The 23443-nt window shown below is 39.3% G+C and overlaps 1 protein-coding gene across 7 annotated transcripts in view; it reads right to left on the reverse strand.

Moving 5' to 3' along the window:
- Nucleotides 1–23443, reverse strand: part of SLC25A26 (solute carrier family 25 member 26) — a 141136-nt gene that overhangs the window by 96974 nt on the left and 20719 nt on the right. For 5 of the 7 annotated variants that reach the window (XM_059075793.2, XM_067043701.1, XM_067043697.1 and 2 more), the window contains exons 4-5: nucleotides 6351–6455; nucleotides 4917–4964 (exon numbers count right to left, since the gene is read on the reverse strand). The exons of the other annotated variants lie outside the window; for them this stretch is intronic. In XM_059075793.2, the coding sequence (XP_058931776.1) occupies nucleotides 4917–4964; nucleotides 6351–6455 (153 nt within the window). The remainder of the gene's footprint in view (nucleotides 1–4916; nucleotides 4965–6350; nucleotides 6456–23443) is intronic. 7 annotated transcript variants of the gene reach the window in all.

The raw sequence follows: 23443 nt of genomic DNA on the forward strand, positions 1-23443 counted from the left end.
TCTAACTACAGTTGCACGAAAATATTTTCTACAGAAAACATTCAAGTATTGCAATCTTAAAAAGAAAGCCTTCCTCTAAGTGGGTAATCTTATCTGGAGAAAAAATTCCAGTAAATTACCAATGTGACCCAAAAAAGAATAATCATAAAAAATTTTCCAACCCATTTATGTTAGTAATTTTGATCGGTTCAACTATCAATTAGGGTAACTGTACATTATTATAATAATAGGTTGTTTTCCTACAGAAGTAGCCAGCGAACACAAAATCAGCTGCACGTTGCAAGCTGTTAAGTGATTAAACGATTCCATTCTACAAGACATTTGGATAAAACACTCTCCAACTGTAGCTGAGAAGCTTTTTAAGCAGTAACAGTTAGCCAGCCTCTAGTTCAAACACAACTATTGTCATTCAACATCATGAAACGGCATTCGCACATTTACATGCAGGCAGATCAAGGTTGCATCCCTGTTCAAGAACCTGACAGCCTAGAGGCAGCTTTCTTCATCTCTGGTCCTAGCGGACCATATTGCTGCAACACCTCCTTCGTAAGACTGCAGCAAGAACAAATGACACAAAGTTTCTAGCACAGAGGGGCAAACAGCTCAGAGAGGTTAAGTAACTTGCCAAGAGCAGACAGCTGGTGAGACACTGGCATTCCACACTGAGATGTCATTTCCTGTCAAAAGCTCTTTCAGTTACCAAGAGTACTATTAATCATAGTTAACATACTTTGAACACATCCTACGTGTCAGGGTCTATAGAAAGCACTTCATATGGATCTCTTCATTTAATTCTCACCATAACTTCAATATAATTTCAAACCATCAGTTCACAGTAAAGGAAGAAAACTGTTGTCAGATATATGTTCATATGCCCAGTCTCACTTAAAATTAAAATTACAGTGAGATCATTTTTCACCTCTGAGATTGCTAGTACCGTTGGTGAGGCAGGGGTCAAGAGAGAGCTCCCACACACTGTGGGCAAAAGGGTCGACTGGTACTTCTGCGAAGGGCAATTTGGCAATTTGCATCAAAATTACAAATGCCCAGACACCCCTAACCAAGAAATTCCACTTTTCAGCATCTAACCTACAAACACTCTCAACCATGTACGAAATGGCACAGGAACAATATTACTCATTGTAGCATGTCTGTCCTGCCCACCAGTGAGGAAGTGGTGGCACAACGATCCCTTCGTACAATGGGGTCCTACACAATCATAAAAAAACGGTGTGTCCCTTATAAAGTGATATAAAATGACCTCTAAAATATTTTGGTTAAAAGGCAAATAAGATGCTTGAACACCTAGGAGAGGGTAGCTCTGGAAAAACACACAAGAGACTTAAATAACATGAAGACCTTGGGGGGCAAGGAAATGATAACAGAGCTAGAAAAGAGGATTTGAAGGATGATTCTTAAGGCTTGATTCCTCAAGGTTCCTGTTTCCAGCCACTAGATTAGGGAAAATTCTCACTGCCTGAAATAGACAATAAGGGAAACTGGGTTCGCAACTTGCCAGTGAACTTTGCAGTCAGAGTGGGGAATGTTGCACCTACAGGGACAGATTGAGGGCTTCAGTGAACTCACAGAACAGGATGAATGACTTGTTCTGGCCCGCCCGAGTGCTTGATTTTGATTGCATGCGTAACAGAATTTGGTGGGAGACTTGCGTTATGGAAGCCTGGGAGCAAAATGAGGGGGAGAGGGGGAGAATAATTCTCACCTATCTCAGATCTCTTTAGTTGCTACACTCATCTACCAAAAAGAAGCCAGGAGTTACTCATTACCAAAACGGCAACATCCTGCCAGTGAGGCCGCTCCAACCGCATTTCACTGTGAGATTCGTTGCAGATGACAGTTAAAAAAGCAGCAATTTATCCTCCAAACTCCTGTGGATACATGTCAGGCTCTTGCGAGAGCTTTTCCCATGTGCTTGATTCCAGGTCCCTGGCAAACATTCGGCTGGGGTGAGAGGTTCAACCATTCCTCCTGGCAAATACCCAACTTGGGTGAGTGGTTTTTTGAAGGGCTGGCTTGAGGTAGAGGGAAATCACTCCTGCCTCTTCTCTGGGCATGAAAACCCCAATTCTGCTTCGATAAGCAAGATACACACAAAACGTGTTCTTTCACACCCTTGGGCCTCTGTATGTGTTGTTACATCTTCCTGTCTCCTGGACTACTTCTAAGTGACACCTCTTCAAGAATTAAGTCCAAACTAATTTTTATTAATGCAATGAATACTGGGTACCACTCAAGCACTGCTTCCTCTATAACCTCTGCTGCATCTTGGATATATGTGTCATTTCAGCCCTGTTACACTGCCCTGTAAAGTGTCTGCCCCCCGTTTCCTTCCCCACCAGAATATGAATCCTTTAGGGCAGAAGTGTTCTGCGTGGTGCCCAAGACACAGCAGGCACTCTTAAAACGACTGTTGCGTAGAATGTGTGGATAAAATGCATTTGCTGAGCCTACCTTATTCCTACTTTTTTTGGAAACAACTTGCCTTTCTCTGCTTTCTTTCTAATTCACATCCAAGGTTGTGAGGCTGCTCTCCATAGAACTTTCGGGACAACGGACACTCTGAAATTAGCCTGGCTATGAAAGCAGCTGTGATTTTGCTCTTTCCATCGTTTCCATCTTACTGGAATAACCGCACTGCCCCACAATGCTTGGCCACATCTAATTTGGCCTAGATCACGAGGAAAATGAATACTGAAAGGGTGAGGTAAAGAGTACAATCGGTTCACCTTGCTTAGACTCCAGCTAAAATTCACAGTAACTAAAATAATGTAGGAGAACATAAGGGATAAGCATGCAATCTCCACAAAAATCAAATGTAGTAAAAACCATGTGACAGCATTCACAAAATCTAAAGAGCACACATAATCTATTTTATAACGCATGGATTCAAACTTCAATCTCATTCTAATGGGCTCCTGCGAGGGAGATAAAACTATTTTAAAGAAAAAATTGTACACAGAATAAATGTATGAATTTCCTGGTGACTCTCACTAAGGCTTCAATGTATTTTCTTATTGAAACAATCAAACAAGCTTGGTGAAAAGATTTGATATTGGTGTCAGAATGATGTAAGAATCGAAACTATTCATAATGTAAAAATTTTGTTTAAAGCAGATACATCACTTCTTATTTTTCTCATTTTGAAAAGAAGCGATGTTTCATTTAGCAGTAACTCTTCTCTCATTCTATGAGAGAATCTGTACAAAAGCAATATTTCAACTAAAATCAGTTCTGAAGGATATTTTTATGAAAATGCATAATGTAGAAGACCCCAATTAAATTTCCAACAAAGCACTGCCATCTTGAGTAAACAAAGTCATCTCACTAGGGGCACACTTTTTGTAAGAAATGCAGCCTAGGAATTAATTACTAGTGTGACATATGTCAAAACAAATTTTTAAAAGAACAGAATGCAGTTTGTAACCATGTGTTTTACCTATTTGTTTGTATGCATACCCAGAACTCTCTGGCATGTAAATACATTCATTTATTCAGCATCTCTCAGAAAAATTTAAAAAAGGTTTATTGCCCCCCCTTTTTGCCCCTCACCCAGGTGAAACCTGAGTAAATAACATGTGTTTAGTGAGTGGGAAAATAAGTACAGAATGAAGATACAGTGCAGGTGGTATTTTGAAAGGCAGAAGTCATCTTCACACAAAATAACTAATTTTGAAACATTCAGTCGGCCTTCAGAAGAAGTTTTTCAAAGATACACATCAACTACACCACACTACACTAAAGGTTATTACTTTGTGGAAATCAAAGCTTTAAATAACATGTAACGGTGCTGGTGTTTCATAAAGAAGACTGTAATCTATACTAACAACAAAAAAGCAAACAAAAAGACTACCTGGGAATAAAATTCAGACTTCAAAGATTTCAATATTCTGTTAATTATGACAATATTTATTTAAATTAAACACATTTTTATAAATGAGAATGTTTTAGCATCCAAGGGAAATCCAAACAGAAAACAAGGATTCAGAGCAGAGGTATGCAGAATCTCTTCTGTACTTTGATAGATTATGTCCTAACCCTTTTCACAATGTATACCTATATCAAATCATCACACTGTACACTATGAATGCCTCACAATTCTATTTGTCAATTATATGTCAAAAAGTTAAAAAACAAAAAACCCCTAGGATTTAAACTCACTAAAAAAAAAAAGAAAAAAACTTAATGTCCCAAACCAAAGACTTCTCTTATATCCCATATCCCAGTTATCTATAAATCAACATTTAAACTTCAAAATAGCCTCCTCTGTATAAGCCAAAAATTAAAACATGCTTCCTGCAGTAATATATGTACTAAAATCACTTTGCTTTTTCAACCAAAAAAAAGAAGACACTGACCACATACTGAACCACAGAATTTCGGAACTGGAAGGCTCGCTCTGGGGGCACACTGCACTGCAAGTCACGGGCAGGGTCAGCTCTCTGGACCAGACTGAACTTCCCAATTCATCATATTTTGCTATCAGGAAGACAAGAGCTAACTGCATGATTTTTCACATAAAAATAGACCTTTGGGACACCTGTCTCCCAGAGTGCTTCTTTCCTTACCGATTTTTCACTCATTCTGTATATTACAGTAATTAACTTGATATCTTACCCTTAGTGGTTATTTCTTCATATCTTAGCTATCACAGCCATGTAGCCGCCTATGATAAGACTGAAGCTCTAGGATGGGCCTTCTGACCACTGGGGCTGCTCTTTCAGCTGACCCATTCTACTCAGTCATCAGATGTAAGAGCCAAGATGAGACTAGACAGTATTTTAAAAAGTGATCATAATTTCCCTTTGTACTTTTTTTAAACCAGTCTCTCCAAATAAATTTACTAAACAAAGCATATCATTCTTCTGTACTTCAGTATTAGAAATTAAGTTAGTTACCTCTCTTAAAACAGTGCTTTTGTAGCCTCGATACAATCCTTGGATGCCCTGAAACAAACAAAAAGCCAAGACCTCAGAAAGTCAGAATAGCAGAGACTTCTAAATGACATTCCGCATGAAGCAGGTTTACCTTTTCTAAAGTCTGAGCTTTGAAACATTCACAGTGACTACAGTTCTATAAGAGGTTAAAGCTTTTAAACTGGCCTAAAGTATATAAAGCTCAGATGAGCTCCCTTTAAAATGGGAACATCTCTAATAATAAAGCTGACTACATATTAATTAAACTTTACTTATTTTCAACATTTCTTCTCTTGACAAAAAAATACTTGAGAAGCTTTAAATAAACATATTTTCAAAACCAAATGCACACAGAATGCCAATTATCCTTTCACAAAAGAACAACTATATTTTATAGTTTTAATTGTAAGACATCACAATGCATGAATAATCTCTCAATAGTGAGAGATACCTCTAGACAAGCCTTGACTTATCTGTTTAACTATCCACACGATTCAACAGGGACCCTTTACTGGACTGATCTCAATCATACAATTAAACACTGAATGTCTGCTCACCTAGGTGACAGAGGAATTAAGAATAAAACTTTTCTAAAACCTAGACTCACTGAAATTTTCATGTGACTGATTCCATTTTAAAGCAAAAAAAAAAGGGCTTCTGTACAAACTGTAAAGAAGACCAGCTCACTGGTCCCTACCAATATGGTCAGCACGCATGATTTTTGATCCACAGGTTAACATGAACCAGTACAAGAGGAATTACATTTTTTTTTTTTTTTTTTTTTTTTTTTTTTTTTTTTTTTTTTTGGTATGCGGGCCTCTCACTGTTGTGGCCTCTCCCGTTGCGGAGCACAGGCTCCGGACGCGCAGGCCTAGCGGCCATGGCTCACGGGCTTAGGTGCTCCGCGGCATGTGGGATCTTCCCGGACCAGGGCACGAACCCGTGTCTCCTGCATCGGCAGGCGGATTCTCAACCACTGCGCCACCAGGGAAACCCGGAATTACATTTTTATATAAACATTACGACATTGGTCACTAGTATCAGTCCATTATTACCACAGGTCTCTTCCATGGGTCCTCAAATTCTATAGTGATGTATTAATATAATATCTTTATTCACTTTACATAGTCACTATTTATTCCATATCTGATTCCAAAAGAATGATAAGACTATTGCAATGTAGTACACACACTTAGTAGTATGGTTGTTTAGAAATTTGAAAAAGAAATAAAAATCAAACTAAAAATTTTGAAAACAATGGAAAGGCAAAGATAATCTTAGCATAAAAAGTTGCTACAATTGGACAATAAATTTAGCTTTAAGGTCTCTTCTAAGGCTCCTAGGATGAAGGACATAGTGTTCTTCCTAGCTACCATACAATATTCTCAATAAGAGAGCTTAAAAACATATTCTCACCTCTTGACATAAGATGTTAGAGAAAATGTGAAATGTTCCTGAAGAAGCAGATACCTGTGTCCTCTGCTTAACTACTTCAGAAGGAACTCGAATCAGGCAAGCAACCTAAAATATACAAATTTAATTATATCCTTAAAAAGAAGTAACTGCTACGAAAAAGGAAATTGCTTCATAAACAAAAATTACAGTTAAACAAAAGCATAATGTACAGGCTCAGTGCAAGATGCGAAAAGTTGGGGTTTTTTTCTTTTTTCTTTTTTTTTTTAACCTAAAACACTTAGAGCATTACTGGACATGCACTGTGTTACCAACACAGAACCTCTCCTCCCTGGTCCCACCGTAGATCCTCTTACCTCCTGCCTCACTGCTCCAAACAAATCTGTCTATAAGCCACTCGATGGGAAGAAGCACACGCACTCACTCTGAACTCCCTATACCTACGAGGACATCTGGCGTTCACAGGACAGCCATTTCAAACATGTTTGCTCAATGAATGAATCAAAAGGGCCTTAGCTTTACTGGAGTAACACACATCAGTAGAGGCAAGACTGAAAAGCAGCTGGTTACCCCAAACCCTCCATCCCACCCCACCCCCAGCCTCAGCCAGCTCCCAACCGCAGCACCCCCCGACCTCCCCACCACCCAACAGCTGAGGAGTAACTCCAGGCACTCCAGGGCCCTGCTCCAGCATTTGAGTTGATGTAGGTCCCGACTAGTCAACAAACAATTGTAACATCACCCTTGGTGACATGCCAGGGTCAGTTACACGCCACTCAACCTCACACTTCCAGGACTCTGCCTTCAGTAGCCCACTTATCTTCAGAAATATTAAGAATTGGTCAAACAGGAAAGAACTGGTCTGCCCACTGAAGGACAGAAGGCAGGGGAAAGGGCAGCAGGCAACAGGGAGGGAGACATATAAACTGATATTTTAAACTGTTTTAATGCAAGTCCTGTATTTAAGCCTCTATACACTAAGCAGCCTGTCAAGGATACAAACTTTTTTTCCAATGTGGAATTCACACACCTGACTCTGGTGTTCAATATTTTGTATATGGTTAAGGAGATTAATTTTAAAACATTTACAATATATACTTCACATACAAATATATATATTTGAGGCACAGTAAGAAATGTGGATAATCTTCAGTGACACACGCAGCAAAATGGAAACAAGAAATTTAACAAAACCATCCCACCAAATAGGATGTTTGCCCTTTTCAAGAGTCTCTTAATTCCTAATTTGAAATTACTACCCAATTTGGATATTATATAAGGCTTTGTCTTTCCAATATTAAGTAGCTCTAAGGTACAAATCAGCAAATTTTTAATGTAAAAGATCAAATAGTAAATATTTTAGACTTTGCAAGCCAAATGGTCTCTCTGTCACAATGGTGCAACCATGCTGTGGGAACACAAAAGCAGCCATAGATAATAATGTGTAAGTGAATGTTGTGACTGTGTTCCAATAAAACTTTATTTATAAAGACAGGTGATAGTTTGCCAACCCCTGCTCTAGGTATAAACACTGGCAAATCCTTCTTTGCTATTAGCCTTGGTAAGGGCAGAGTAGGCACAGAACAGATGTAGGCCTCAGCAACCCCAGGAAACAAGGGATAGGGATGGCATGTCACGTGATTCTAGGTGTCATGGAGTGAGCTAACAAGGGCATATCACCTCTGAAAAGTAGGTCAATAGTAATAGTACTTTATGTGGGGGCACTCCAACTGATATGGTTAGGATAACATATCAGTTGGAGTGCATTAATTACCTGAAGTTATTTTTCTTCCCAAACTGACAAGACTTACAAAACAATATAATCTACTTTCTTTTTCTTTGTTCATCAAACATTTGAATGCCTTTTGTCTGCGAAGATATCTACAATTTGGGCCAATATATCTTTCCACCCACAGTCTCCCTTCAAATTTACCTGATTCAGTTCAACAAAAACATGTAGAGCCAAACACTGCACAAGACACTGCCTGGTAAAGAAGACTAAGATGGTGCCCTGATTTCAAAGAACTCACAGCCATGCATAGTTTCAATAATACTGATACATGGCAAGAAATAGAGTAAAATTTAAAAGAGGCAAAGACAAGTATCATAGCAAATGGAGAGGAGGGGTATTTAGTCCAACCTCCAGACTGACGGAAAACTGCCAGAGATTATGCCTTCACAGAACCTTCCAAAGGAGCAAGAATTAGCTGGCAAGAAAGATAAAAAGGGCATGATGGGGAGCGGAAACCGAAAAACACACAATACAAAAGCAGGGGGTTCAGGGGTAACAGAACCATCCCATATCAAGTTAGCATTCCACAGTGTGTACCCACCCAAGCCATTCCATATCACCAAAACCTCAAGTTTAAGGTCGAGAGTAACGGGGAGTAAGACTGGACAGATGGCCAAGAAGGCCCTGTATGCCATGCAAGGAGCTTGGACTTCATTGCATAGACAATGGGACCAACTGGAACAGTTTAGGTAGAGGATCTGTAGCAACATGGGTGGACTTGGAGGGCATTATGCTGAGCGAAATAAGTCAGAGAAAGCCAAATACCGTATGGTATCACTTAGATGTGGAATCTACAAAATACAACAAACTAGTGAATGTAACGAAAAAGAAGCAGACTCATGGATACAGATAATAAGCTAGTAGTTACCAGTGGGGAGAGGAAACGGGGAAGGGGCAATATAGAAGTAGGGGATTAAGAGTTACAAACTATTAGGTATAAAATAAGCTACAAAGATATACTGTACAACACAGGGAATACAGCCAATAGTTTACAATAACTATAAATGCATTATAACCTTTAAAAGTTGTAGACTACTATATTGTACACCAGTAACATTTAAGTACATCAACTGTACTTCAATAAAAAATAAAATAAAATACACACAAAGTTTGGGCAGAGGAACGATAACCTGTGCTTTAGGGACATCACTCCGGCTGCAGCATGTAGAACAGTTGCAGGATGGGAGAGAAGAGAAAGATAAGAAGCAAAGAGGAAAGACAAAAAGAAGGCAAGACACAAGCTCTGAGATTGCTACAACAGTTGTACAGAAGATACCAGGAAATGAATATGGCTCAGAGAAGAAGGTTCAAATCTGAGGGAAGAGTCAGGAATAAAATGAAAGGACCTGGCGACTGATAAGAGGTCAGGAGTGGGGAGAGAGTAAGGTGCTCCTACAATATAGTGGTGCCATTAAGTGAGACCAGGGGGCAGAGGAGGAAAACAAGTTTAGAACAAAAAGGATAAATTCACTCTGGGAAATGTTGAGCAGGAGAAATCTGTGGCACACGTAAGTGGCTGTGTCTATCCAAGAAATTAATATCTGTCTATAAAGCTAGAAAATAACAAGGCTAGAGATACAGACATACAAGTCATCAGCATATAGGTGATGGCTGGAACCAAGAGAGTAGATTACCTAAATAAAGAGCAAAAAGGGAAGGTCAAAAGGCCAAGAATGGAAACCCAAGGAACACCCACTCTTACAGAGCAGACAAAAAGAGAAGAACTGATCAGACATACGAGAAGGAGGAAATCGCTATGGTGAACACTGGTCTTCTGTGGCTGCCCAGTTTTCAACTCTCGTATGTGAGAGGCTTCCCAGCTCAAGAGAACAAAGGGTGTCAGTCACTCTCCTCCTTGGCCTTGTCACCAACTTAGGCTTAACTTATCAGATACTCCCACCTTGGGGTCTGAATCTTGAGTTATACTGGCCAATCACAGGCCACTAGCCACGTGAGGCTACAGAGCACTTGCAAAGGTGCTAATACAATTGAGAGGTACTGTACATACAAAGCACACAAAGGATTTTGAAAAGTTACTGTGAGAAAATAATGTAAAACATTCCATTAATAATCCTTTTATACTGAGGACATGCTGAAAGATTCATACTATGGATATGTATGGTTTGATAAAATGTATTAAAATCATCCAGCTGTTTTTTTTCATCTTTGTTAATGTGGTTACTAGAAAATGTAAAATTACACCAGTGTCTTACACGATATTTCCGTTGGACAGTGCTGTTCTGGGGCTCCTGGGATAGTTAACACTCATCACAGCAGTAGCAGCCAAGGTCCAGTGTTCAGGGGCAGTCAGTGGGCATTGCTGGAGGGAGCATCCTAACTGCACCATCTCTAAGGTACAGGCCTGGTTGCGGTCCTTGCCATGGCCTCCCTTCCCACTCATTTCCCTCATTCTCCGGTCTTCCATCTATTCTAGGAGCCATCAAACAGTGTTCTGAGTCAATTACAGAAGTAACATCTTTTTTTTTTTTTTTTTTTTGATATAAGTAGCAGAACACCAGCTAGTGGCTTGGGCAATAATGACATTTAATTATGTCACCTAACCAGTATTGTGGTGAAAGGCAGTTCAACATGTAGTGCAGAACCTCTACAAAGTGAGCTAGAATCCACGTTCTTTCTCTCTTTCCTCTCTGCCAAAGCTGGCATATTGGCTTTCCAGCCACAGGCTTGCTGCCTCATGAGAAGCGTGGCTTGTATATCCTCCAGCGTAACCTTGACACACAACTGGATTCCAGACAAGAAGAAAGGCCTCCTCTCTTTTTCAGATGCCCCCTAGTTGGTGTTCACTTGGGCACAATTGTGTGACATGGCCATCCCTTGTGAGGAAGGCTGAGAATATGTAGATCTAGCAAAGGGTTAGGCAGACTGCCACCCAAACCAAATCAAGGGAGAAGCGGAAAGTAACTTACCAGTCTCTGCCAACTTTCCAAAAACCAACCTTTTTTCCCCACAGGTTAGCCAAGATCAATTTCAGCTGAAAGAAACCAAGAATGCTACTTGATATTCAAGGGGACCAGAAGTCTCAGATGGAGATTTGCAGAGCAATGGGTCAAGAGTATCACCAGTGCACACATGAGGGTTACTGGAGTTCCCAAGAATTGTTTCAATGCAGGGCTGGGCCAGGAGACCTATTACGGTGAATTCATAAGTGATTCAGAGATGGAGGCGGGCAAGTAAAGAACAACACCAGGAAACTGGTGGAGACGTTAGGAGAGATGGGTTCATAGCTAAAGGAAGTTCTTTGTCTTATCTAGGATGGTAAGTATTTGCACATAGGATGGGGGAAAGTGGTAATAGCAAGGCAGAGATTGACAATCTAGGAAAGAAATGAGGTAACACATGAAGACCCCAGAGGCTATGAAAATGGTAGAGCCAGGAGCCCAAGCACATGCCTACACTGCTAGGATGACCACCCTTTGCCTGTGCTGCCCTCAGCATAGGGTACCATCCTGCACCTAAACTAGGCTTTTCACTCAGGGCTCAACTCCAGGAGGGAATGAGCAGTGGTCTGGGTGAGGGTCTTCAGACCTAGACTGTGGCCCCAGCTTTGTCAGTGATCTCTCAAGCACTGTTGGACCAGAAATCTTCATGGTACCCTTTTAGGCTTTGATTTCTAAAATTCTTAATTTTCTCCAATCATACGTTCTCTTTTTTACCTCAAAAGATTCTCCTTATTCTCCAAATAAACTATTTCCTCACTATTCTCATTCCCCCTCAAAAAATGATTTTAACTGAAAATTTTTTACTTATTAACTTATACCATATAGTTTTTTTAATATATTTTTACTTTCTCTCCTACCAAACATAAATACTGTAAGGACAAAAAGAAAATATGCATTAATTTTACTAATCAACTGGAGTCAACTGGGACAGGGGAGGGGACAGGAAGTGCTCTGGTATATTTTTTTCCAAGCTTTATTTAGGTTTGACAAAATTTTATCTACTATTTTTTGGTATTATTTCATGTAAAGTAAATAAAACTACCCAAGAAGAGGGGAAATGCAAAAATTACTCATTTCCACAGAAGTACCTTACCAATACTCCAGAATTTTTAAAATACGTTTTTTCTTTGAACTGAAGAGACTATCTTTATATATACTTATAAAAAGACTAGAAAAAATAGAGTTGGATTACAGGTGATGTTTCTCCCTCTTTTCTGCCCACTTGCATTTTCTAAATTCTCTACGATGAACACGTATGATTACTTCATAAGTTTCTTTAACATAATTTCAAAGGGCAAAAACATATGTTATGCACCAAATATTTTAAGTGAGGGACAAAATAAAATCAAAGGACTAACTTAAAATATGCTTTTAGATGCAATCCTACTTATTAGCCTTGACAAAAACAACATTTAGCTTTAATTTAGTGACAATAACACACACACCCAAAACAGACTAAAGAGCTTACCACTAAGGCCTAAAACTGGGTATAAATTATGTTACTTTTGGTAAGACTGTAAACTTTTAAATCCATGCTAATAAACCAGGATAGAAAATTAAGTCCACTGAAACTTACATGAACCTTACAGGGCAGCTCCCAGCATCTAAAACTCATTACAGAAATGAAAATAAATAAGAAAAGAAAGAAAAGGATACTCTAACACACACCTTGTATTTTTCAACTCATGAAGTCAAGAGTGAAATATGACCCCAATATGTCAAGAAAATAGGAACTGTCCACTTTTGTGCCTTGGCATAAATATTTATAGAACTTCATGCTTCATAACCCTCCATGTTCTTACATTATATTTTTATTTCTTAAAAATACAGCAGCAGAAGAGAAATTTTGTAAAGGTTCTCAGATGAAAAACAATCTAACAGAAGAGGTACAAAAGCACCCAGCACGGTTGCCCGACTTCCCCGGCATGGCAATTTTGGTGTAAGAGGCCACAAAGTAATGCCTCTATTTCCTTCAGCAACTCCCTTGCCTTCCATTTGGTTTTCTATTAACTCTGATCTTTCTTAGATTTGAATCTGAACCGCCACATAGTATTTCACTGCACAGGAACAAAAACATGTTATACTATCATGGTCCTATGAAAGGAAATAAAGGTAATATCATCTGTGGGTCTTGGGGTAAAGCCATTCTTCAGAGCATCCTTTCCTCAGACGTCTGGGGTTCAGTATGAATCCATGACCCAGGGAGGGTGACATTTTCATTAAACCCAAAAATGTTGTATATGTTAAAATTCTAACAAAAGACAGACAAATAAAGCTTTCCAAAAAGAAAATACATGTCCCCAGTATTTTTTTTTGGGGGGGGGGGGGGGAACGCGGGCCTCTCACAGCTGTGGCGTCTCCCGTTGAGAAATGCAGGCTCTGGACGTGCAGGCTCAGCAGCCATGGCTCACGGGCCCAGCCGCTCCACGGCATGTGGGAACTTCCCGGACCGGGGCACGAACCCGTGTCCCCTGCATCGGCAGGCGGACTCTCAACCACTGCGCCACAAGGGAAGCCCCCCAGTATTTTTTAAATCAGCATTAAAATGAAATACTGGCCTCAGTAGAACTTAACATACCAAAAATCTGAGGAACTTTAAATTGAGAATGATTACAATATTAAAGTTGCTACTAAGACTTTTCTTTAACATAAATAAAAACTTTTCTGATATGGTTTTCATTTTTGAAATGGAGAGCAGAATGTCTCCTTTTAGTATTTACTGACCACCAAGATGCAAAACTACAAGTCCTAAGACTAACTGTATGAAAGGAAAAAAAAAATCACAGTGAACTCTGGCCTCACATTAGGTATTGTAAAATGAGTGAAGGCAGAGAGGAGAGAGAGAGAGAGAGAGAGAGAGAGAGAAAGATGCTGCTAAACTCCCTGGTTCGTTTATTGCCCAAGCCAAGCTCCAGACTTCCACACATCATCTGCCAGCCATTTACAGTCTCACTTCCATCCTCTCACTCTTGAAATGCTCTTCAAAGTTGCTGGACATCACCCACAGTAACCTGTATTAACACTGTATCTTTCACCCAACTATTTCAACATAGTTCACAAAAAAATACCCAACTTAAGACTTTCCCTTAGGAAACGTAATCAACAGCCTATAAATATTCATCTAATAGTAGAAGCTAATTATGTCAGTATTTAATATATAAATCAATCTGACATAAAGTTACCAAAGGTCAGGGAACTATTTGACCTAGGGAGTAAGGGTAAAACCCAAATCTTTTGATTATCATCTCCAGAATTTTTTTTCATTGAAGTATAGTTGATTTACAGTGTTGTGTTAGTTTCTTGTACAGCAAAGTGATTGTTATATATTTTATAGATATATATTCTTTTTCAGATTATTTTCCATCATAGTTTATTACAAGACATTGACTATAGTTCCCTGTGCTATACAGTAGGTCTCTGTCGTTTATTTTATGTATAGTAGTTTGTATCTGTTAATCCCCAAATCCTAATTTGTCCCTCCCCGTTTCCCCTTTGGTAACCCTAAGTCTGTTTTCTATGTCTGTGAGTCAATTTCTGTTTTGTAAATAAGTTCATCTGTATCATTTTTTAGATTCCCCACATATAAGTAATATCATGATATTTGTCTTTCTCTTACTTACTTCACTTAGTATGATCATCTCTAGGTCCATCCATTTTGCTACAAATGGCATTATTTCATTTTTTTATGCCTGAGTAATATTCCACTGTGTGTGTTTGTGTGCATACATATACATACATATGCATAGAAGTATATATGCATATATACTCACCACATCTTCTTTATCTGTTTATCTGTCGATGGACATGGACATTTAGGTTGCTTCCATGTCTTGGCTACTGTAAATAGTGTTGCTATGAACACTGGGATGCATGTATCTTTTTCAATTATAGTTTTCTCCAGATATATGCCCAGGAGTGGGATTGCTAGATCATACGGCAACTCTTTTTTTAGTTTTTTAAAGAACCTCCATACTGTTTTCCATAGTGGGTGTACCAATTTACATTTCTACCAACAGTGTAGGAGGGTTTCCTTTTCTCCACACCCCCTGCAGCATTTATTGTTTGTAGACTTTTTGATGATGGCCACTCTGACCAGTGTGAGGTGATACCTCACTGTAGTTTTGATTTGCGTTTCTCTAATAATTAACGATGTTGAGCAGCTTTTCATGTGCCTATTGGCCACCTGGATGTCTTCTTTGGAGAAATGTCTATTTAGGTCGTCTGCCCATTTTTTGATTGGGTTGTTTGTTTTTCTGTTATTGAGCTGTATCAACTATTTGTGTATTTTGGAAATTTAGCTCTTGTCAGTCACACTGTTTGCCAATATTTTCTCTGAGTCCACAGGATGTCTTTTTGTTTTGTTTATGGTTTCCTTTGCTGTACAAAAGCATATAAGTTTGATTAGGTCCCATTTGTTTATTTCTGCTTTTATTTCTATTGCCCTGGGAGACTGATCCAGAATTATTTTTCATTAAAGGTATATCATATTTACATGCGGCTAATGAGTTTAAAGGTTCCAGGTTTAATTATCGGCTAATTCTTCATGTTTAAATCAGCAACTCTATAATTAGTTCAACAGAAACTTAAGTAAGTTGAATACAGCCAATTAAAGTTTAATCACATTCAAAGAAAAGCTACTTTAGACTTCCCGGAGTAAACTCCAAGTGGCAAGTTAATGAGAGAGAGAATGAAAATTCAGGGCACTCAAACATTTTTTTAAAACCACCGTTTACTTACTTGTATTTTATTCCACATTCCCAAAATTCTTTCTAGAAAGCAGGTTTCCAAACTAAGAACACCTAACATTATCTTTCTACACCACCATTTAAACTCAAAACCCCTACAAGTGAACAGTTCATCTGTTTGTCAATTCTGCCATCTGCTGGTTACAAATGGAATCACAGCTGTTGATAAAATAACGCAAAAAGTAACTGTTAAATCCAAATGTACCTTCCTTAGGGTTTAAATTTTATCCACTCATACTAAGTTATAAATTCCCCATGCCTTTCTTCCTTATAAATAAGACTCTTTCCATGTATACAAATAGCCAATAGGCATGGAAAGAAAAAAAAAATTTTGTAAGTATAGGTCTTCTCTTTCCTGACAAAACTAACATTCTTGATAATCCAGACTCTAGACAAAAGGTTAATAGTCTTCTCAACAAAAAATAATTTATATCTTTTAGGCCCTGTGTCTTGAAGTTATTTACAGAATTTTACAGAACCCAGAGGTAAGCCTCAAACAGCTTTCTCACTTTTATAACTTTCTGTAACAGACGGGGCCATGATTTCACATTTGATGACAAGTCTCATGGATGGATTTATAGACTTCAACTGATATAAAATCTGAAAATGGAGGAGACTGTAATGCTAACTACACTAATTTCCTGTTGCTGCTGTAACAAATTACCTCATAACTAGTGGCTTAAAACAACAAAAATCTATTCTAATTCTGGAGATCAGAAGTCCAAAATGGGTCTAAGTGAGCTAAAAATCAAGGGGGCTTCTAGAAGCCCCCTGCATTCCTTGGTTTGTGGCCCCTTCCTCCGTCTTCTAGCCAGCGGCTTAACATCCTAAAACCTCTCTGACACTCCCGCTTCCCTCTTACAAGGAGCCTTGTGATGACACTGGGCTCATCTGCATGATGCAAAACAAAATCTTCCCGTCTCAAAATCCTCAACTTAATCACACCTGCAAAGTCCCTTTTGCCGTGTTAGGTAACGTGGCCACAGGTTTCAGGGACTAGGACATCTTCAGGGGGCTGCTGTTTTGCCCACCAATGTAACCAAAGGCAAGTTTTAGAATCCTGACCTTGTCTCAGTTTAAGAAACCCAGAGTGACCTGAGTTCTGAGCATTACCCAAGTAATATACCTCCCGTCTCCAGCTGCCATCATTTCTGCCATTTTTAAAAGATGACATAAAAAATAGAAAAGGAAGGTCTAATATTAGTCTAACTATTCACTCCGCAATGGTGTTTTATCGTCCACAGCAGCTGGGAAACCTCGTGTGCAGCACTGAACTTCTTTGAATTTCAATGTCTTCATTTTCTGAACTGACAGCCTTCCCAAAACTAGAAAATTCTAAAAATTGTGCTCCAAACAGCAATTTGTGTGACATGGGACCAGAACCAACACTTAATGAACACGTTATGTGTCAGATGCTAGGCTGGGCACTTTAAAAGGGCTGTATCACTTAAGCTTTACACGAACTGTGAGTGGGGTAGCATTAACCCGACTTTTCAAGAGAAGGAAAACAACAGCTTGCTAAGCTTGCATAAAGGACCTCAAGACACAGAGCAAATACATAGACAAGTCACCATCTGAGCCTCATCTGTGTAACTTGACAGCTCATGACCCATAAACTGCCTCCTTTCAGAGGTCGTCAAACTATTCTCTACCTATTTAATAAATGTATCCAACTTCTTCATGTGCTCCTCAAGGACAGGGGTCAAAATTTCTTATTCTTTGTTTCTTAGCACCAATCACACAGCACTACATATATAATAGGCACTCATATATCCACAAGTATTCAATTACAAACCAAGGCAAATTCATGACAGTGGCATTTAATTCATTATGCTACCAAGAACCCTGCTCCTAACAATGTTACAAAATAAAGTTTTGTCACTGACAAAGTGCAGACTCCCACAGAAGTGGTTAATCTTAACTTCATCTTGGAGAGAAGTATTCGGTTTTTCCATTAACAGTGTAGTGGTGGTACTGACCAAGTAACATTCTTGTGGTTTACACGTTGGATTCTCCAGCTTCATCATCCTACATGAAAATCATACTCATTGTTTCTATAGAGCTAAACTCAATTTGTGTAGCATAAACTGGCACTGCTCTTAAAGAAAAAGCCAACACGGAGCTCGCCTTCCCTCCCGTGCACTAACTACACAAGATGATCAATGAAACGCACTGGCCAAGGTCATGAGTCAACACCACCTGAAGGAATGCTCCATACCACATCAGAGAGAAAAAGTCCACACAACAGAAAAGTCTGAAACGCGTTGGAGAAAGAAGCCATCAGGAAAGTGGAGGGACGGTGGGGAAGCTGCTCCTTGACAAGTTCCTCTGCGAAAAATCTCTCAGCACATCCATGCGGGTACTTTAATGAATAACTACCGGCAGGATCATCACTGCACAGGGTCCTGCCAGGTCCTGCCCTCTCTCGCCTCCTCTTCCTCCCCTTACCACTGCCAGCTCGGGCTCCGAGGGCCACGACAGCTGGAGAGCCGGGGTGTGCTTCGGAGCTGAGCTCGGGAGACTGACGGCAAGCTCAAGCATGCACACGACACAGACACACGATGAGATGACACAGGTACCCACGAGGAAAGAGGCACTGAAGGAACGCTGCTAGAAGGGCTTTTAAAGGAAGAACCTCCACCTTGATTCTCGTCAACTCACCTTCTCCCTCTGCATCCCCTGCCCTGCCTCAGTGGAGGCTCTAGTCATCTCTCTCCCCTCGGGATTTCTACAACAGTCTCCTCCCCTCCATTCACAGACCACGCCCAACTCCTCACAGCTGTCGAAGGATGTCCTTAAAACACCAACCAGTGGTGCTCTCCTGTTCAGCCCTTCAGAGGATAACAGCCAAAACCTCCTCACCATAGAAGGCAGGGCCCTCCAGAACGACCGGTCACATCTGTGCTCCACATGAAACTTGAAAGTGTCTAACAAGGGCTTTGCCTAAGTTCAATAGCCCTCCTTGGACTCGCCCGCCTAGCGATCATCCTCCAAAACGCAGCTCAAGAGCTATTCTCTGAGGCCTTTCCTGAATCAACACCCATCCACCCACTCTAATCCACTTTCCTTCAGGCTCTTGTACTTACTTTTCTTAAAATACCTGTAACCCTTTACTGTACTTCCATACTTACATGTCCATCTGCACGTCTAGACTGCAAGTCTCTAAAGGCAGTATCTTGTCATTTTACCCTCAGTGCCGAGAACACATTAGGCCGTCTTAAGATCTAAATCCACACTGCCAGGTAAGGATAACAAAAGTGGCGGAGGAAACTAAGAGGAGCTGAACAAAAGCAGCTGATATAAAAGGAATCAAAGAGGTCCAAGTGGGGAAAGGACATAAAAAGGAAAGGCAACGGAAATGAAGTTATTTTTCGCAATTCTGTAGAAAATTCTTTGTGTAATTCTTATAATTTAGCATTCTTAAGAAGGAATTACAAAGTCTGTCTGCCTTATGTACTTAATGTTCTGAAGTGAAAAAAAGGCTCCCAGGCACAATGGAAAATGAACAGATAGGAGAACAGGGCAAAAGGCCCCTTTGGGAGAGGCATGTGCTTAGATGCATCAGAAAGCAAAGTGCCTGTGTGAGTGTGGCTGGGTATCTAATAGTTCCGTTGCAGCTTCTCATGGTACAGCGAATTTCCTAGCACTGTCTCTACCCTCCTGCCTCCGTGCATCTTGACACACACAGGCATTTTCATCTGCAGCATTCCTGCGAGCTTCCTTCTGACTTGACAGTGACACTGCACTTCAGGGATACCCATCTTATTTTCCACTCAACTTATCTTCCATGACTCAAATATACAACTGCACAAGAGTCTGACAAACTGCTAACACAAGTGCAAATGAGAGTTCCTCTCTGTTCATTTATGGATATTTCAAAATCTATCATGATCATTTCAAAAGATGAAAAACATTTCAAAAGTTAACCTTTCTTCTACTGTTTTGCTCAGTGGTTTCTTAGAAAAGGCCAGTAGCGATCATGAAAAACACTATACATACACTTTAAACCATGATATTAACAGCATAGTTAAAAAGAACTTAAATCCCTGCTAGGGAAAACACAAAGATAAGTAACACACGCCCCATGCTGTGTAGCGGATGACACGCCTGACAACAACGCATCTAATCCTCCGAGCAGCCAATTCAGTGGGGAAGATGGAAAAAAATGACGTGCTTAACCCATATTCTGATGTTCAACGAACCCCTCAAATGACTTCAGTGCACTGCCACCCTCAAAACTAACCAGTTTATTAAACTAGGATTTTTTAGTAGGCCTAAAAGTATGTAATTCTGAGGAAAACAAAAGGAATCACACTTTTGATCAGTGTGCTCCAAACCGACTAAAATATTCTTATGCACATGACTGCCAAGTCAACTCACTAGAAATATTTACCACTGGGGTATAAATCAAAATTTTAATAATCCTTTATGAGTGGTGCTTATATATCACTGAAAACCAGAAACATCTAGGAATCTTGTTTAAAATGCAGGGCCCACAATGCCAACTCCAAAAATCTTTATTTGTATAACCTGCTGCCCAGGCAAATGATTCTAAAGTAGGTGCTCCCTGGGCCACACGGTTGTGTGGAGAAGTACTGTCAGAAGCTGTCAGAAAAGCATTTACGAAACATGGTATCACTGAGTTCCTAGCTTTCTCAATCCCAAGTTAGAACAGGACTGGAAAGAAAAATCTGCCAGCACCTACGTGTGTAAGGACATCCACAGACATCACCCATGAGCACATGAAATTCACAGGGGCCATTTTAGCAGCAAAGACATTTTAGTAATTCTTCCATTTCTGAAAACAATATTAACTAAGTCCGTAAGTAGGATAAGACCCAGGAAAAGTCAAATCCTAAAGTTGAAAAAAAAAAAAAAAAAAAATCACTACCACTGCAATGTTAAAGCATCTGTTAAACTAAAGTAAATCCACCCCAACCCTTCTGATCTAATTACAGATTCTACTTCTCACAGGGCTTTTCTGTGTCGGATGAAAACTGAGCTGTAAAATCATTGAGGCAGGGATTTAGAGATTTGGGACAGCAAACCTCCTGATAAAAATGGCACAAACGGGACTCTTCTCAGTGTTGTTACATGTTAAATCTTATTTGATCGATTTTACTGTATTCCAAATCACAAACATAAGGTAGAAGCTTGTAATTATAGTTTTATTGATTTGTCATTAACTTTTAATCAAGCTGCTGCTACAGGGAATGGTTATTACAGCAGTGTTCTTTTCTTTCTAAGTTTCACACACTTACCATCACTACAACAAAGTGACTGTGGACACATTCAATGCCAACAAAAATACAGTATTGTTTCTAAGGAATGTGTCTGCAACACAACTATCTTATATCAGTGCAAATGTGTCACAGAACAATGACTGCACTAAACTATATCTGATTTTCTCTAGGTCTCTTTATAACTTTCTGATCACTGACAGATATAAATGTTGTTTTCTATTTTTTATTTGTTTCTCCTAAATTCATCTGTTTCTTTCTCTCACTTACAGCGACCACACTTGGCTGAATCTGCAACCAATTTATGCTCTATGAAACTGAAAGCAAATTACTAAAACAGAAAGGCAGTAGGTACGTGTCTGAAGCATTTATTAAGAACAATGATACTGAATGGTTGCAGGAAGTTTTTTTAAGAAAGTTTAAAGATTACAGGAGCTCCAGAACAACATTTCACAAACTTCATAAATCTAACAAAATTCTTCCATACTAAACTGTAACTGAATTAAAATCAAATAAAGTCAACATCAAGAGATGTTTCACGGGGACTCCCTGGTGGCGCAGTGGTTGAGAGTCCGCCTGCCTATGCAGGGGACACGGGTTCGCGCCCCGGTCCAGGAAGATCCCACATGCCGCGGAGCGGCTGGGCCCGTGAGCCATGGCCACTGAGCCTGCGCGTCCGGAACCTGTGCTCCGCAACGGGAGAGGCCACAACAGTGAGAGGCCCACGTACCGCAAAAAAAAAAAAAAAAAAAAAAAAAAAAGATGTTTCACAGGTGAAATCCTCAATCTATGAACCTGCTGCTGATCAGTTCTCCTCTGAAGGCTCTCCAGGCATCACAGAAACTATAAAAAGGCATCTGACATGAAGCCTTACTGCCTAAGGGACCATGGAAACCACAAGAGACACAATAAAGATAAGAATGTCCTAGAATTATTTATTTCCAGTCTTACAGATACCTATTTCCTAACTCTAAAGTCTACCTACACCACTTTCTATGCCCAACAGTTCACACAGAATCTTACATTTAAAAGGCTCCAATTTTTAAAAAAATACCAGTTACAGATACTAACATATTAGAATACAATGTTTTCTACAAATCAAAAGCTGCATCACTAACATGACTGATCTAACAGCTATCCTTTGACCTATTTAATTATACCACTTTATATATTCTTCGTTAAGTCTAAGAGACAGAAATTTTATAAATTAAAGAAAGTCTATCCTCCAACATGGCAAACCAGCTTTCAAGCAAGATGGCCCTGTGGGAAATGAAAAAAAGTGGCCAAGTTCTTTTTGCTGCTTGCTCTCAGCAGCATAATAGAAAATGTAAACCAAGTGTTGAACTTAGGAGGATATATTTAAACTAAATCAAAGGAACAGGCAATTCTAAAATAGAGGCAAGAGCAGTCAAAGGGACAGAATTTTTACAAGCTGAGAGACACTTAAACTCTGACACATTATTTGTTATTCTTGAGTATATATAATCGAAAATAACAACATGCAATGAGGTTCTAATGTCAGAACATAATCACAAAAACACAATCTAAACCAAGGATAATAGGTTCAAAGATTTTTTTAAATTAAATATATATTGCTTTTAAATCACAGACTAAACCAATATTCAGGCAGAATTCAAGCACTGGACTCCTTACTTTGGGTAAGAGTGGGGGGAATGAAAATTCCCAGAAATTGTAAACAAACTGTCCGTACGTTCACTTTCCTGGAGAGACAACCACAGGTTTCACTAGATTCCTAAAGGGGTCTCTGGCTCATAAAGGAACTACTACTTTATGCTCCTTGCTCCTCAAAAATTAATATATTGTTAGTCCCATCACATTAAAAAGCTCAGTAAATTATGAAGGCAATTTTTTTTAATCAAGTTAGCTTATGTTCTGCAAAATCGTTTTTAAACCAATGACAAAAGGAAGTTTTATAGAAAACACTTCCTTGAATTTAGTGTCTTTCAGGCTAATTTCTTTCAACATTCTCTTCAAGGAACCATCCAAGTGATTTCTTAGATCAAGAAATTCATTGTATAGTAACAGGAAAGTATAAGATTATATAAATATCCCAGATATAAATAAATAAATGCAAAAATGCTGAAGAGGACCAGAGGTCATCTTTTTTTCCATATTACACATCATAACCTCAACAATTCAAATTATCACATGAACAGGGAGACCCTCGCTTTTCTTTAAAACTGAGATTACTTCCTCCATAATTCCTTTTCTCCTGGATTGTCCAAGTATATTAGAATCTGATATGTGTTCATCAACCAAAATGATATAATAAATATGACTTTTCTTTCCAATAATTTATAAAGAAATTATCTTAACACTTCCCAACTCATTCTATGAG

This window comes from Kogia breviceps, chromosome 10 (genome assembly GCF_026419965.1).
Source record: "Kogia breviceps isolate mKogBre1 chromosome 10, mKogBre1 haplotype 1, whole genome shotgun sequence".
NCBI classification, from domain to species: Eukaryota; Metazoa; Chordata; class Mammalia; order Artiodactyla; family Physeteridae; genus Kogia; species Kogia breviceps.